The sequence below is a fragment of the Apis florea genome, unplaced genomic scaffold (genome assembly GCF_048593485.1).
Source record: "Apis florea isolate Af1SG1 unplaced genomic scaffold, ASM4859348v1 contig_3203_pilon, whole genome shotgun sequence".
NCBI lineage: Eukaryota > Metazoa > Arthropoda > Insecta > Hymenoptera > Apidae > Apis > Apis florea.
The window spans coordinates 7,673,982-7,692,678 of NW_028256723.1; the positions used below are offsets into that span (position 1 = coordinate 7,673,982).

Here is an 18,697-nt window from a genome sequence, read left to right on the forward strand (position 1 = left end):
GTTTAATCATAAAAGTAAGCAAAAAGCAAAATATATACCGTACAAATTAACCTCTTCAGGGACATTTTAAGACATCAAGACAATGATAATGAAAAGTTATGATACTTTTTGTGTTTTATTTATTTTGAAAGTTTTTTCAGTGATTGTCGAATAAATATGAAATGTTATATACTTTCATTGTATTTTTATTGACGAGAGATTTTAATTTTTAAAATTTGGATAAAAATAAATAAATAAATGTCAGTAATTTGAAGAGGTTAAGTATAGGTAAAACAAATTTTATTATATTCGTATTTGTTATTCAAATTTTTATATATATAAAATTTTTGTCACGAAATGAAATAGTAAAAATTTGAAACTGAAAATAGACTTGAATCAAAAAAAAATTTTATCTCTTTTATAACTTGATTAATATTAAAATTGCCAAATATATTTTAATGAATTTTACTTCTTTTATTTTTATAGTTGAAAATGCAATTATAATATAAAAAACTTTTGTCATTTTTGATAAAATAATTCAATAATAACTTGATTAATAAAATTAGTAATATACATTGGCTGAATTAAAATTAATAAAATAGAGTTATTTCTGTAAATATAAATATAAAAATTCCAACTGAAATCACAAAAGAAATCAAACTTTCTTCCAAAATCCTTCGTTTAATCTTCTTCTTTCATCACTAACGAGCCATAAAAATAACATTTCCAATACTTCTACATAAATAATTTCGAAAACAGGAAATAAAACTTTTCCAATATCGTTTCTTCGTTGCTATATCCATGAGAACTGATCCAGATGGCGCGTAAAGCGATCTAAAAGGAAGAACTGAAGAGCCATCTTCCATTTCATCTTGGCACAAAGAGCAACATGAATCCTGTCTCTCATTTCCCTAGTCATATCCGGCAAGGCTTAGAACAACTGTGTCAGTGATTCAAAATACATTTTTGTTTGACAGACAGAGTTTCCAATCGCTATTCAAAAAGATTACTTTATCAGGATGGAAAAGTTTTCTTATCGCGATTTCTTGTGGCAAATTCAGAAAATTGAACGGTTAAAATTAAGAAGTTAAAGTGAGTAACAATACATGAATAATTTTGATCGATAGTGCATGTTATTCAATTTATTTTTTTTAATTAATTAATCGATTGATTAATTAAAGCAGGTTAGAAAAAGATTTATTAAATATAGTATTATTCGAACTTTATTTTAAATAACTTATTCACTTTGTTTGAAAAAATTAATTAATTTTTTAGTAATTCAACTTTGAAATATAATGAAAATTGGAAATTAAAAGTTTTATTGCGAATATTGTGAAATTTTTACAATATGAATTTTGCAAAATTTGTACGAGTATAAGTATAATATGAATGTAATGATGTTGAACAAATTTGCAATACGTGTAACAAACGAAATTAATGAAAATTTCATGTTCGATTGTATACAAATTTTGTAATACGTCGTGTGTTAATTATATTCCGTTAAGTGTCGATGAAAATGAATTAAATTTTATTTTAAATTACCTTATTTTTGATTTCCACGCTTTTATGAATGTAAATATATTTTGCAAAATTTTCAAATTTCTAGTACAATTTTTTTAACGAATCTACACATGACGTGTTAACAAAAATAAATCGAACTTAGTTTAGAAAAATTCTTTAAATTTGTTTTCCATCTTCCTCTTGAGAAATCTCTTCTACACTGATATTTGGATCCAATCATTTGTACCATTTGTATTATGGATGTATTCTGGAAGTCTTTGAAAAACATGTTCTGCTATTCAACTCGAAAGGAAATGGCACGAGTATTTTTCAGTGTGACAGCCAGACAACCAATTCTTTTTTATTATACTAGATTAGATGTGAAATCACTTGTAAAAATCAGAGTCTTTTTAAAATCAGAAAAATGAATTAAAAAAAAATATTAACATAATCAAAAATTTAATTTTAATTTATCACAATTAAAGTAAATTAGGTTAGGTTAATTAAATTCGTCAGCATGTATTAAAATAATCAAATAATTTACAAGATTGAATTTATTTATTGTTTAAAAAGAAAATGTAAATTCAAAATATCGATTTGTAAATCAAAAGTTACGACAGACTAATATGTCTGCCATCCACAATAAAGTAAATTGACAGACAGAATTTGTTTCGAATGGACAAAGAATTGAAATTAATAGTCTCCATTCTTCTCAATTTCCATTGAAATTAATAAATTCCAACACTCTCGTTTGACACTTTGGTCTGTTTCTCCTTATGTAATTGAAATATCAATTTCCAATATTGTCAATAAAAAAAGAAATACAAAAAGAGGAAAAAAATTTCATAAATACGATATAGTATATAAAATGATTTATTTGTGATTGATCAATGTTTTTTGTCAACAAAGATGAAATTAGAAGTCTTCGGTTAATCCATATTTTTAAAACACCCTGTATATTATTTCTGCCTTTCTTGAAAAGAAAGAGAAAATTTAAAAAAAATTCATTTTACTTCCTAAACATGTTATTACTCTGCCAACTTTCCAACGTTTCCAAGATGAAGATAAATTAGAAGCAAAGTCACTTTTGATGAAAACGAGATGCGATATTACTTGGAAAATTCACTTAACCATGAGAAATGTTGTTAAATGTACGAATTGTAACTAGTTGTAAAAAATAATAAAAAAAAATTAAAAAGGAATAAAAATCTGTAATTTTTCTATATTTACATTTTTTTTTCTTCCATCAGTAATTAATGTAAACGAAATTAACATTGTTCGATTAATCATTTCGATATAATTCTTTATTATCTATCTTAATCGCTGGATAAAATAAATTTTATTCGTATAATTGATATCAAATTTTTCTTAATAATTTTTATTTAAATTTTTTCGTAATTTCCACGATATATAATTGAATCATACAATTTATGATTTATGAATTTCCAATAGAATGTTTCATCCAAAAAAAATTTACATTTATATTGAGGTTTCGTTTTGAAAAATTAAAATTCAAAATGAAAAAAAATTTCGTCATACTTTCTCTCGATCATATATCGAACATATATATATATTATATATCAATAACGTATAATTAAACAATAAAAATATTTCGTTTAATTTAAAACAGAATCAATACAAAAATAAAAATAAACGACAAACGAGATACGATAAATAATTAGTTTCAATCTATTTATATAAATAAAACGAAAGTTAATTACGTTTGTTTAATAGGGGGAAAAAATTGCCAAAAATAACTCTTAATCTCTACATGTTTTAGCTTTCAACGAAATGAGATTGTGAGAAGACCAATGTCATCGTACTTCATCCTTATTACTAAGGATCTTAGTGAAGTGAACATTCAAGATTTTCATAATCTCTCTCCAAGATAAGTAGGGTTTCTACTACATTGAGAGCTCTGCTTCGTTGGAATGGAGGGATAAGAAAGTTGGAACTAGATATAGAGTGAAGAACCATCATCATGACATATAAGAGAGGTGCCACACAACCACTAATAACAATCTTACTAAGGATATATTGTATCTAAAAATAACCTGATTACTGATTTGTCATTTATTATCATTCTCCAACTATTTTTCAAACAGAGAGGATTAAATGTAGATTAAAATGAAAGGTTTAATATTGAAAATATATTTGACTTTACTTTCTATTTTTTTCTACGATATCTTTTTTATTTCGTTCATATGTTTATAGATTTTTGTTTTTCTTTTTTCTTTTTTTTTTTTTTTTTTTTTTTGAAACTTTGAAATTGAAAAAAATCTTAGGAAATACTATTTTATTTATTTTATGTGATTATTAAATTTTAAATATTATAAATATTAAAAATGTCAACGAATTCTTTTTAATAAGTACTTATTGGCCATTTATTTTCTAAGAAAGATTTAGTGCGCCAAGCGGCCGGAAGTTGACTTTCAACGAGCTCGAAAGTTACTGGTAAGCTAGAATGTTGGAGGATCATCTTTAAGAGCTTTCAGATATCTACTTTACCTACAGCGATAAAACAACATTCTTCTTGCAAAATACTAAAAGTCTCGAAGAAATAAACAAGAACGAAGTTCTTGTTTCCAACGGTTGATAAATTACTTTGGTTTAATAAAAAAAAAAAGAGAGAGAAAGGAAGAATTCTATCGTATTTTTCCTTCTGTATCGTGAAATAAAAGCAGTCGTTGTTATTCAAGAACACTATATAAACACTTGTACATTGTTCTAAAGAAAAATGATTGATGAATGAAAAACCACAAGTTTCTTCAACGTGTCATCTTTGAAAAACGAAAACCGTTAATTAGCCTCTTCTGCAACCACGATCGATACTCTTCCACGCTTTTTTTAACAAAAGTTTTTCTGGGTCGTGTGCTTCTTTGTAATAGAGAAAAGCATCGTTGTATGAGAACACGTGCATTCGTCTAAGAGCAATCGACTATGTATGTAACACCTGTTACGGCTGAATCATAATTGATCGAATATAACCAGTGAACTATTGCATTCTTAAATATAATTTATCTATATATTTTTAATTCTATTTTTATTTTTTAAAGAATTTTCTTTCGTCTACTAATAAATGAATGAAATAAGTTATGAATAACAAAATATGCAAAAATGTTAATGGATACTATATATAAATTCCTCTGAATTTAAAATATACTTTAAATTTTTCAAATGAGAATCCATCTTGACTGTATACAGATTTTTTTAGCACATGTATTTAACATTGAAAGATATCTTCTCAAGAAATATCATCTTTTTCAATATAAAATCTAACAAATCACAACTCAATATATAATAATCAAATAATTCTAAAGAAGTTAAATTCAAAAAATTAAAATAAAAGGAGAAAAAAAATATCGGGCAATTTCTTGAAAAAATAAAAATTTATATTTGAACATTTTACACAAATACAATTTCCTAACCTATTTTTCCTCCTGTTGTAATATTTTATAATATTACTCAATATTGCAAAAACAGAATATTCGATATTTATCATTTTATCATACATTTTTCGTGTGCAGGGGTGAAAATAAAAGACAGCTTGTCCCGTAACTCGATTCTATCGATTCCCAAACCGTGCACGACATTACTATCACCATTTGACACGGGCAATCTCTCAACGTTGACAGACATTGCAATGAACTTCGTTCCAACTGAAATTTCGTTCCATCCGTGATAGCTGATTTCTCTGTATAATTCAATCCTCTAACATAGTATCTGGTTCGGTCATTTTGGAAACCAAAATTAGATACCGAATTATTGATGCCATTACTAATAAATATTAAATCAGATTCCGCTTCAAATAATACTAATTATAATTAATTTTATCGTAAATAATTATAATTAACCAATAATTCGTTTTGAAAGTATTTTAAAAAATTTATTCAATGTATCGATGAGAGATTTTGATTTTAAATTGAATTAATTGCAAAGACAAATATTAATTATTAAATCGTGAAAATTTATTACATTATTACAATAAATTAAAAATTTAAATAAATTATGAACATAATAAATTTCGCTAAATTCATTCTTAATTTAATTATAAATAAATTATTTCGAGAATTTTCTTTCAAAAGTATTTTCCCTAGAAAATTATATTTATTTTATACATCACTGAAATCGTTAAAATGAGACCGCAAGATGGCAGTAGGAGAAATGTCAACGTAATGAAACAACTTTAGTATTCTGATAGGTTAAACCGAAATTATGAGGTTACATAGTGGTACGATTTTACCTCGAATAAAAAGCAGTGTAATAAAACCTTATAAACTGAAAGCTATAACAGATGATATAACTTCCAGTGCACTTATTAAATCTGTTTCCTCCAAGTTTATTTGCTTTCTTAGTATCATTTATAAAAACAATACATCATAAAGTTCTAGAATTTTTTATTTCACCATGAAATGATTAAAAATATTAAAACATGATATAATGAATGAAAATAATAATAATTAAATATAAAAGAGATTTAAATTCAGTTTTCAAATGTAATTTTTATGATATAAATTTTAAATTAAAAAAATTATTTAAATTTTGTCTTCTAATTTAATATTAAATTTGAACGTTTATATTTTAATTAAATCTTATTTCAAAGAGAGAGAACTTTCTAAAGGAAACTGCCAAACGAGAAAAAAAATGAGAAATTTAAATTTGAAACAATCGGCCGCTATTTTTCATTTAGCAAGGAAAATTAAATTTTTAAAGTTTACATTCGATACACAGACTTTGGAATAAATGATTATCAAGTCAATCATTCATTTACATTTTCCTATATATACGTAATTCATTTGGATTCCCACTGCTTGGGTAAATTGCTTTTATCTTCACATTGCACTTTTTCATCGAGATTATATCTTCCACGATTTATATATCAAATTATTCATAATTCTCTGATAAATCTTTATAATACGCTATACTTAATCACTTACTTAATAAAAAAAGACGAATCCTCATCGATCCTCACTTACCTGAAACAAAAAATTAAATAATAAATTAGTATAAATGTAATATTACTATAATTTGATTTCCTTTTTTTTTTATATAAATTTTTCCAAGTATTTCATCTTAAATCTTAAATCAAAGTTTCAATTTTTCGTAAAAATTTAATTTAGAATTTTAATTCATTGAAACATAAACACATTCTAAAAATCTCATCTTTCGAATTATATATATATATCAGTGGAATTTCGTCGAGTTCTCAATATGAGAAGACTTAACCTACAAAAATCCATTATCGGCAGTTTTCAGCTAACCATAATGTCGCACAATGATAACTAGGTTGCAGAAGAATAAAAGAAATATCGGCTTTAGGCGCAGCATAACACGTTATAGCACGCACGAAGTTAAAATTCTAGGTCAACTATTTATAAAAAATATTAAATCATTTAATAAACTCATAATAGTAGAGAAAATATCCAATCTTTCTTGGTTAAGTTAAAAAACCATTTGTAATTTTTTTTAAATAACAAGTCAATGTTCAAGATGAAAAAAAAAATACAATACAATATAAAGCAGACAATTCTGTAATTGAATTCATAAAAACGATTCAATGCCATTTTCTCATATCTCTACAACAGGAGACAATCTATCTTCTTTCTAAAAATGATTTATTATTCTACTCAAATAATAAATAAGAGATAATACATAGAAATCTAAACTACCTAATAAACAAAATAATTTTCTGAATATAATCCTCAATACTTATGAATTTATAAAAATAATTTGGCATTATTTTCTTTTATAATTGTCAAAAAATAATAATCAAAATAAAAAAGTAATATATATAGTATATATATATATATAAACAAATAATAAAATAATTTCATACCATTTCTTCGTCGTTTGGTCGTTTCAAGTCACTTCAAAATGTCAGCAATGTCAACACTGCTCTTGCAGATGCGCGAGAAGCAGTGTAACAACGAGTTCGAATAAATGAATGCAGTCGTTAATCGTTAATAGCGGTGGATTGAATGGGATATAAAAAGAAAGTGAGGATTCAGTGAAGAAGGGATCGAGGATTAATGAAAAGATCGGGATAAAACGTGGTCTTCATTCTTTTAACTTACACAAATGAAAATAAACCACTGAGCTTTTTATATTTGATTAAAAATAAAAATAAAAAATATATGCTACAATATCAGTCCAAAGTAAGTTTGTAATTACCCAATAAGTTTGCTTTCAATATTTTTACTAATTTTAAATAATTTTATATTAATTTATACACGAAGATAAAATTTGGATTAACTTTTATTGAATTTTGTACAGGTTATGTGTAAACATACGTGTAGTTGGATCGAAAGTTAGGTTAAGTCTTATCAGTGTTTGTATGATATACGAGTTGGAAGATTATGATGCAAATCCATTGTCAAATGGAAAATGATAAACGACGAGAGAGAATTAATAATTCGTTAATTTGTTATGTTTTATAAAAAGAAGATCGAAAACAATAAAAATTCTTTTAATATAGTCCTATGATCTTTAAAATATAGGAAAATTTCTACAATTTACTATATTTCTACAATTCTATTTGAAAGTAAAATTCTTATAAAGTTAGTTTTTTTCGAAAATTATTTTTCATTGTGTTAAACAAAAGTGAAAGTTCGCAATTATTTTATTGTTTATTTGTAAAAACTATCTTCAAGAATGATTCTTGAGAATTTTATTCTCAAATAGATTCGTACGAATAGAAATCTATCTTGCAATACAATCTATCTTGACTTGCACGAACATTGGAGAAAAGCCATTAGACAAATATAGATGAAATACAATTAGCACTGAATAAGGACATAAATCTTACAGTATTATTTTCAATATCTAGATCTTGTACCAACGGTCTTATTCTTAAGAAAACATAAATAAAAAAAAAAAAAAAAACAGTGAATAAACAAATTTTGCGAAATTGTCGCAAAATTTTATATAATTTATATATTGAAAATTTTATAAAAATATCAATAATTTTTATTATTATAATTTTGAAATTAAATATTAACTTCTAGAACATTTCTCATTTAAATTAAAAGTAACATAAAAAATTAAGATCTTTCACATTTTATTAATTTATTAATAATTAATTATTCAACTAGAATATTTTTCAAATGCTATGAAAACGTTGTAAACATTCATTATAAAGTTTCGTTGAAGAAAAATCTTCTCAAATATATTTCACATTTATATGTATTATAATTAAGCGATTTTCCATCAAAGGAAGAAATTTTAAATATACAAGTTTTCCATAATATATAAAACATATCATTAAACATATTCAGTGACAAATTGGGACACTCAGGATTTTGTACTTGTCCCAACGATAAATTGAACTCTCCTGTTGAATTCGCTCAACTATGCACACGTGAAATAGGCTAGCTTCAAAGTAAACATGACCTTTACAGATGAATACCTTCACGTTTCAGAGAAAACAGAGTAGCATGATTATTGAAAATGAGAGCGGTCTTGTTCGCTGAGATTAATTTTCATGATATTTATAAAAAAAATTTTTTTATTTTCAAACTTTGTAAAGAAAAATATAAAATATGAATAAAATATGAAAATTTTGATTTCAGAAATTCTTCAAATTTATTAATCGATCAATAATAGTCGTATTTTTAATAATTACAAAAAATTAAATTTTCATATTTGTAAAAAAAATAATTTTAATTCTACATTTTTATATTTCAATACTTTGAGAACTCGTCATTTTTTAAATTTCGAAACATTACGTATATTACGTTTCCACACGTTATCATAATTTAAATTTTTTTTTCACTACTTTGATTAAAATAAATTTAATTAAAGTAATAAAATCTGACTCAAAAATAACTAACTAATGTATAATTAATCATGTACTAATAAGCAAAGATTTACAGTAATAACAAGCCCGGAAAACTGAGATATTTTATTTCAAATCTGCTTTGTAATACAATTTCCACGCCCTCTAATTATATTATTTCGTATCACAATAAATACAAGAATCCTTAATACGTCCAACGTATAATTTTTGACTTTATATATTACTAAAATTACAATGAAAATTTCATTTTAATGCATTTTTCTTGAAAATCTCTTATCGACATTTTATTACAGCCTCCATAAAGAAAACTCGTGTCATGACCTATACCGATAAGAGTATCTATAATTACAACGTCCCTCTGACTCGTTCGTAAAGTATAATTACTCATAAATCGCCATTTTTCTCGAGTCGATATCACGTTATATACGCAATGTGGATGCAAGATTAAAGAAAGTTGCAGTCGTCCGCATAAAAATGGAACTTGGTATTTTATATCGAAAAGCACTTTGTAAAAAAAAAAAAAAAAAAAAGAAAGAAAATATAGTATATATCATATTACTAGTGAACGTTATCGACGTTGCAGCAATTTCGTAGAGAACGAAAAACAAAATAAGAAACCAGGTTATTTGAATAAAGATGTAGTTTTATTGAGCAAAATATAACAAATCGCATTTTCAAGATATACATTTTGCGTGAAATGCAAAGTTGAACGTGAAAAATATCGTAGCTCTCGCATATAAAAAGGTTGAAAAGGATAAGAGAGTTGATCCTTTCGTTTTGAGAAAATTCTCTTAAGTTCTTTAGAACATAACCTAGAATTCGTGAGGAGAATAAGGAAAATTAATTTTGAAATGATGAAATTACCATTCGGAGAATGAAATGAAAATTGTAGATAAATTTACAATAAAATAATTAACATTATGCGAATATTACATTTGATATTATATTTTGAATATAACACGATATTTGTTGGTTGAATATTTCTGCTGCATAAAAATCCATAGTCTACTCGTATAGCATAATATAACCTTGTACATAAATGTAATTAAGCATAAAATTCTAAGCAACAAACATCTATCTAAAAAGAAAAATTGGAATATATTTACACATTTATTTAAATTAAAATAATTTTCCTCGTTAAAAAATTCTTTTATATGTGATAAATATAATAACTACACACGTAAATATTATAATTAAATATAAAGTTTAAAACAATAAAACAAATCACAATATTTAAAAAAACAATTGTTATTTTTACACGTTCACACGTTAATCTATATTAAAACATTTCCTTTATATTTTCTACATTTTCTACATTTTCTTGTTTCGTGTATTTAAGATAACCTTCCAAACGAATATCACTAGCAAGTAAATTATATACTACGGCACTCAATAATTCCCTAAAAAGTTTCTAAAAAAAATTCTACGTATATTTGCTTGCAAGGAATAAGAGGTTATAATGAGAATAAATGAAGATCGTATATATGTAGAAAATCTTTAAATAAATTCTCATTAAAATTGAAGATTTTTTTTTTGTGGAAGAAATTTTTTTATTGGTGGAAACGAAAAATTACTGGAGCATTTGAGCGAAAATAATAATAATAATGAAAAATTAAATTAACAATATCGAGAAATAATATCATAGTACGATAAATCACTCTTGAAAATTCCATTATATATGTATTGTGCTTTTTATATATACGCGTAATAAAATTTTCGATATCTCTAATTATAACTCGTATATTATTGAATATTGAATTCATATTGGCTTTCAATACAATTCGAAAATTATATTTATATATTTCGTTTTCAACTATAGTTAGCCATTAATAATTAAAGATCAAAGTTAATCAAGTATAATATTGTATGCCTAAAATTATTTTATGAAATATTGATTAGTTTATATTTAGACATTCATCCACTCTTTCACATCCGTAGAATGTAAAAATATCTGAAGATTCCAAATGAAGATAGGAATTTAATATAAGTATCTAAAAATCCAATTGAAAATAAAAATATTTAAAATGAAGGTATAAGGATTAGTATTATTACGTTTTCAGAAATTTATAATAATAAACATTGTAAATTTTTTTTCTAAATCGAGTGTCGACGAAAAATACAAATAACACAGAAACAATATTAAATTAAGTGCACTTATTTCACTTGTATTATTTATATATTTAAAAAGAAAAGAAAAAAAAATGTAAAAATTATAACGAGTCGCACGAACATATAATTCATAACCTATATTCTGAAAAATCAGGTGAAACAACGTGTTATGCTTTTAAACAAATTAAATAATTTTTCTTTTCTTTTTATATTCCATATCATTATTTTTTTTTTATTTTATTTCACGTAAAATTTTATTTACAAAAAATAAGGTTTTCTAACATCAATTAGCATGATAAAACAAACAGATAATATAACATTAAATATTTTATTACAATATATTGCTATAAACATATATTAACAAATTATAAAAAAATTTCACTTTATTAACTATAAATTCATAAATAAATAAATAATACCAATTTCCATATGTTGTCACTATAAATTTATATACATATGTATCAAAAAATTACTTGTTTTAGGTTATGTTTTATTTTTTATATTTTATCTTTTGTATAGATAAAAAAATATTCTGTCGTGAATAAATTTTTTCTAACTATATCACTGGTCCATCTTGATATATAATACATGTTATATACGCAATTTATACGGATATATACTGGAACTGGGTTAAACAGGAATAACTTATTTCAATGGCGGATAATTTTCACGCATAAATGAGCATGATGATCTACATTTATCTTTGTTTTACATTCTTCTTATTTTTACTCATATAAATATTGATTTATAATTAAAATAAAATAGTTTTTAACATTTATGTATAATACATTAAGACAATACATAATTATTTATATAATACATGAAATATTCAAATTTATTTATCTATTTATCTTTTTTTTATTAAATTTATCGTTATTATTTTATTTAATTCTTTTTTAAATAGAAATATAATACAAATTTTTAATTATTAATTTATTTTTATGAATTATTAAAAATTATTATTTATGTTAAATTTAGCAAATAATTAAATTATTATTTTTTATTAAATAATTAAATAACTGTGTTTTTACTCTATAATTTATAATCGCGTGGCATAAAAATGGAAAAAACACCAAAATATCAATAAATTGAAAAATAAATATTGAAAAATGGAAATTTCGTTCATTTCTGATTTAAAAATATTTTTTAAAAGTGCGAAGCAACAAAAGAAATATCGAATATTGAAATTTTCAACTTTTCATCGCTCGATATACGATACCCAAACTACAATGCTTATTCTGACCATATGCTTATATATATATATATATATATATATTCAGAAACGAGAAAATTATATATTTTGAAGTACTTATTCGATTTTGTTTGCACAAGAAAATTTTAAATACAGTTTCATTTTAGTTTTTAGGAATCGAATAAAAAGGTATAAATTTAAGATAAAAATTGAACATTTTACGCTTACGACGTGCTGAACTTTTTATGTGTTAACCGGAAAATTCTTAAAAGGATATTAAGAGAACAATATCGTTGAATATATCGTTACAGTTTATTCTACGATTATTATACGTGAGAAATATGAAAGATTAAAAGATGAAATTCTAATTTGGAACATTTTATAACTATCTTTTATTCCAATATATTTTTAATCATTTTGTATCATATTAAATTTTATACATTTTATAAATTGTATTACGCTTTTCTAAAAACATTTTTTTTCCTAATTGATTTTTTAATGTTAAGAAAAAAAATATTCTATTTTATATCTATTTCTATTCCTTTGTGGTTTTACATGCTTTTATTTACAATTTAAATAAAGAAACTTCTAAAATATCCTTTACAAAGATTTTGCCTCGAAGCTAGCGACGAGTTTAAACCGACTTTGAACTATTTCAAATCAAATCGCAGATACGATCATCATAGATACGAGTAAACTGACTTTTCATCGAATTTTGGAACTTGTCGTTCCAAGTTTCACTCGTCCTCGTGCTTCTGATGCTTCTGTTGAAAAATCCAAAACTGTTTCATATTCATTTCCATTTCAAAAAATACACTTTCGATCTAAACGAAAAAGGGAATCTTTTCTAAAGCCTTTTTCCTTGCCTCGGTAGCGATGAGTTTAAACCGACCTCGAAACAAACTTCAAACCAACTCGTAACGAGCGTAACACCTACCTTTCGTCGAGCTTGAACGAGGATCTGGACAAGTCGCCCCAAGCGCTCATACTTCTGCTTCGTCTCCTGTACGAGGATTGCGGCGCGAGCAGCCTCGAGCTGCTCCGCCTCCTCGAGGGCAAATTCTCCGCGTGGAAATACACTTTCGGCGCCTTCTGTTGTGCATTCGGCGGCGTTGAGCTCGGCGTGACCGCCGTCGATGTGATGAGTTCCGGCAATGCCTCGTAGTCCCATGCTCGGGCGCCCATCTCGAGCAGAGGGACCGACGAGGCAGCGTTCTGGCCTCGATCCCGAGGCTTACGCTGGTGAAACAGGGCGAACAGGTGACGGAACGTCGACTCGTTCGCCCGATTCTCCCTTTTTCCCGCTCGAAGCTTCACTTTGTTCGACTTAATGTCTACGGTTTAATTCATCTACTGGCCACCAGTGTCGCTTCTCCATCACGGTCACTCTCACCGCGGGTTATGTGGGGGGAACACGTGGGTCCGTCCAAACGTCGTATTTAGACGTATCGCGGATCACTTTGCAATTGTTGAAACGATTGCACGATTTTTGATGCTTCGCCATTTTGATTTTTGGTTAAGAGAAGAGGCTTTTCTTTCCTCCTTGAAATTGAGTTTTTTCTTTTATTATTAATTATGTGTAATTATCGATGCCACAATTTTTCACGTTTAATTTTAATCGTGAAAAAGTGAATCGATAATAGAATTTTTGAATTTTGATCATTTATTTTTGATCCTCTCTTCTTTAATTTCTCTCTTTTCTATCCTTGGTTTTTTTTCTAAGATGGTTTAGATAATTTTAGATAGAATTTTTGAAATATACAATTGCTCGATCTTCTTGGGATTTATATGATCGATTTCTAGTATTTCTTAATTTCGATATACATGGAAAAAAAATTTTTACGTAATTTTATTTGGTAATATATTTAATTTTGATTTACTTCTTTCCCTATTTCCTCTTTTTAAAATGACCTTTAAAATCGATTTGTGATATTTTGGTGAATTTGAAGAATAAAATTTTTAGAATTTTATTGGAACGTGCGATTGTTTGATCTTTTACTCTTCTTCCATTTCACTTCCTCTTTTTCTTAAAATAGTATATACGTGTATAGAATTGAAAAATCCTAACGTTTGATTCTTTGCTCCTCTTCTATTTTTACTTCTCTTAAGATGCTACATATGCTACTATAATCGATATCGAAATTGCGATATCCGTATTTATTCTGAAAGAATAGAATCGACAAAAAATTTATTATTCTTTCGTGCGATCTTTTCACTCTTCCTCTCTCTCTTTATTTTTATTTTTTCCTTTTCTTCTATTCTCGATTCCCTTTTCGTTCTTTTCTTAAAACGTTTTATTACGTGTAATCTCGATTTTGAATGAATCGACGGAATTTTGTCCTTCCTTTCTTGAAATATCTACTCTCCTTCCTCACTTTTGTTTGCTCCTATACAATCGACTGTATTTGTCACCTTTCTTCGTTATTAAACGATTCTGAAGATATAAATTGAATCAAAAATTAATTCAATTTCACGACTCGACTAATTTTCCCCCAGATTGAATCTGTTGCCAAACGATTGAGAAAAAGATCGTGACTGTTCCCTTCCCTTATAAAATCGATTTCCTTCCTTTTCCCTTAAAACTACTTATTCGATAGCTGCCATGAATATTACATCACCAATAAGTAGGGACGATCCTTACACGGTGACAAGGTTAGGCTAAACAGCTTCGAAAGCAATTTGTACTCGGTAGTTTGAGGTATCAGAATAATTTCCAATCGATAATTCGACGCATCAAACTTGATACCCGCCTCCCTTTCTGACGTGTCAACGTCCTTAGATATTGTTCCAAACTGTTTAACGAGGATCTAATTTGTCTCCATTCCAAAATGGGATAAACCGAGTGTTCTGCATTGCGACTATTTTTCAAAATCTATTTCTCAATTAATTATCTATCGGTCATCTATTAATTAATTTATCGCTCGATCGAAGTGACGAGGAGTGCAAAACGCACGATCTAAAATATACACTTTAACCAGAACACTCTCCTCCATCGAATTTTTATCCAAATTGGAAAATTGCAAATTGTGGATCGAGGATCGAAAAAATTGGGCTTTGGCTTTTTTGTAAATTCCCTGGTGAGCCCGGTTAACAAGTGCAGTTTAACTTTTATTTCCGTTCCAAAATGTGTCGATAAACGTTCACGCTCGTGCGCGTATGTATATCGCGAATGTAAGGAAAATTGTCTAAAAATTACGATAACAGTGAAACAGCTAACTTGAACAATCTATACGTGGCTATATCAAACGTGAACAGCATCAACAACAATCTCAAAATTAATCTCTAAGTGAACCTTTTTATATATAATCTATATATGTATTTAACAATAAATTTGGAAAAAATTTCACAGGACTTGCAAAAGTTCTTTCCTTTTTTTTTTTTCTTGTTTGTTTAAAAATATTTTCAGCGTTGTTGTTATGTATCTTCGATCATATGTGTCAAATAACAGTCGACCTCGTGAATCACGTTCCATTAACAATCGGTAACGAATTTGTGTACTCGGCTTGACAAATACGTTCTCGTTGTTCCCAGCAAATTTGACTGCAACTGAACAATCATTGTTCTCTCCTCGTTCTTGTTTATACGTTTATTTCTGTCAATTCTTGATCCAATATCCATTTTGTTCCAAGCGAGAACATGTATACACACACACACGCGCGCGCGCGCGCGCGCGCCAAGAATCATTTTTCATATCGTCGTGCGGATAAAAAACACGATTTATGTGTCATAAAATGTCATACAATTGAAACGGAGTTACTTTTGTATCGAAGATTTAATCGATCGATTTTAACGAGCTTCGATTTTCGATTGACGATAATTCGAAGTAGCTTCTTCAAGTCACAACACGATGGAATTTCTAATTGATCCAAATAAAATCATATAACGGTCAGAATCGAAGATCATGAGCACTGGAATATCTCTTAATACGATAAAAATTACACTTGAGCGTGCGTTTCGATCGATTTGTGCAAAGAAATCGAAAATTATGACTACAGGAATATTTCTTTCGTAATGTAATACTTTTGTTAAAAATTATAGAATCGATATTTAGATTGATAATTAAGGAATCGAAAGGCGAATATTGATTTTTTTTTTTTTTAATATAATATTTTTTGTTAAAAGTACACTTGATTGATATCTTGATTGATTGAATAAAATCACGTGAGGATCATGATTACAAAATTAGTATTTCTTCGATGCTAATATTTTTCTTAATACTCGACGATTGGTTGAATCGTACTATTGTAAGCATTTTGTTAAAAATATTGCGACAAATTGCGAAGCGATCAATGTATTCCATTGCTTTAATATCGCCCCTTTGTATTTTCAGATAAAAGATATCATTAAGGCTTGTCGTTTAATGTGCGTGTTTCGAGGTTATGTTCGATTTTATCTCCAGATTTCAGACCGGTAGTAAAAATCTTCTAACGTACGTCACCTCAACACATCAAATTCCTCACGGATAAACAATGATTATATCACTTGAAATCACACGATATTATTATTATTATTATTATTTTTTTTAAACAAATAACAATCGTCAACTCGATAAACATTCACCGAAACATCATTGTCTATTTCGTCATCATCGGTCTCGGTATTCATCGTTCCAAGAATGGACCTAGCATTGTTTGACTTGATCGATACGAGGTCATAAGTGAAAGAATTCGAGAAAAAAAAATTTTACAAAACCTTCTTCAAATATCTTATTCAATCGTTGATCCAACGAAATTCGTCTTCGTAATGTGAATGATCATTTGCACAACATTGAAGTTCAGCAATCAGCTGATCATTTCTTCGAAAGGGAAATCTCACAAGACATTTAACAGCTGACAAATATGGTTACGCTCGATATAGTGGCAATCTTCAGAGTCCAAGCACAAGTGTCAAAGATCGAAGCACAGCGATTCAAGCAGCGAGACATATCGACGTATTACATACTGCATCGGCCTTGACATAACACCAGTGTCACAGCATTTCTTTCAATTTTCTCAATATTGTCATCACACGCAACGAAAATATTCATTATAAATAATTTCTTTGTTTTAAAACGTAATTGATCGTTGTCCTTGAGCCGACACGACGTTCAAAATCGTAGCAAAAACTCGTGTGGGATTATACGTGTACGAAGCAAAAAAAAAAAAAAATAAAAAAAGAAACGAGAGCACGAGGATTTTGGTGAATGGAAATGGCGGATCGGTAACCGCCTATACAAGACTGATCACGGTTCCGATAATATACACTTTGGCCTGTGTCGCTCTCTCAGTCCACTGGTTTTTCACTGCCGAGGAGCCAGCTCGCAGCTCACCACTCCGTACTGCGGTACATTGTAGCAGTTTTCTCTCGTACTCGACCACCCCTTACTCTCTCTCTCCGATCACTCGGCCCCCACTCCTGCGTCGCTCGCTTTGTCTCTTTCACTCTCTCTCTCTCTTGCTTTCCGCGTCTCTCTTTAGGCTTATGAATAAGATATTGGTAAATTCGTAGGAAATATTTGGAAAATCATTTGTAGAGATAAAAATAAAATATAAAAATTGGTGGACACAAATTTCGTCTTATTCATTACACGATATTTATTGAAATTGACGTTAGGTGAAACGAGAGGCAAATAGAGTGAGATCACTTTGTCTCTGTTACGCTTTCGTCGTAGTCTATCTCCGCCTCGCTTTATCCGATGCAAACTTCAATCGCTCATAACTTAACAAGTAAGTCTCAACCGAGATTTTTGTATATCAATTTTTATATTTGTTTCGATCTTTAGAATCGATCCTCTAAAAGTGTCACACGAATATATTAACACCGTATACATGTTATTGGTTTCTTTGTCCGACTTGAACCACGCTTAGCTCCTTTCTCTTCTATCTCGCTTTAGATTGAAATGGCGCACACATGCACGTGGCGCCGCCGTTGTCAAGGCGATTGCGCTACCCGGGATATATCTTTATTTTTACATCTTCTTATTATCTTATTAAATCCTTTTTGTCAATTTCGAAATCGTTATAAATAATCATTCGGTTGAAGCTAAAAAAAATTCTGATATGGATCAATATTGATGGTAAATTATGCATGTAGTATATTTGAGAATAAATTTGTATTACGAAAGAATAGATAATTTGAAACTT

At 27.6% G+C, this 18,697-nt stretch overlaps 1 protein-coding gene across 7 annotated transcripts in view; it reads right to left on the bottom strand.

The window, feature by feature from the left end:
• LOC100872091 (potassium channel subfamily T member 2) overlaps positions 1-16,153 on the bottom strand; it is a 176,208-nt gene extending 160,055 nt beyond the window's left edge. For all 7 annotated transcript variants that reach the window (XM_086910726.1, XM_086910732.1, XM_086910725.1 and 4 more), the window contains exon 1: positions 13,513-16,153. In XM_086910726.1, coding sequence (XP_086766852.1) covers positions 13,513-13,760 — 248 coding nt within the window. In that variant the 5' untranslated portion in view covers positions 13,761-16,153. The remainder of the gene's footprint in view (positions 1-13,512) is intronic.
• Positions 16,154-18,697: the final 2,544 nt, after the last annotated feature.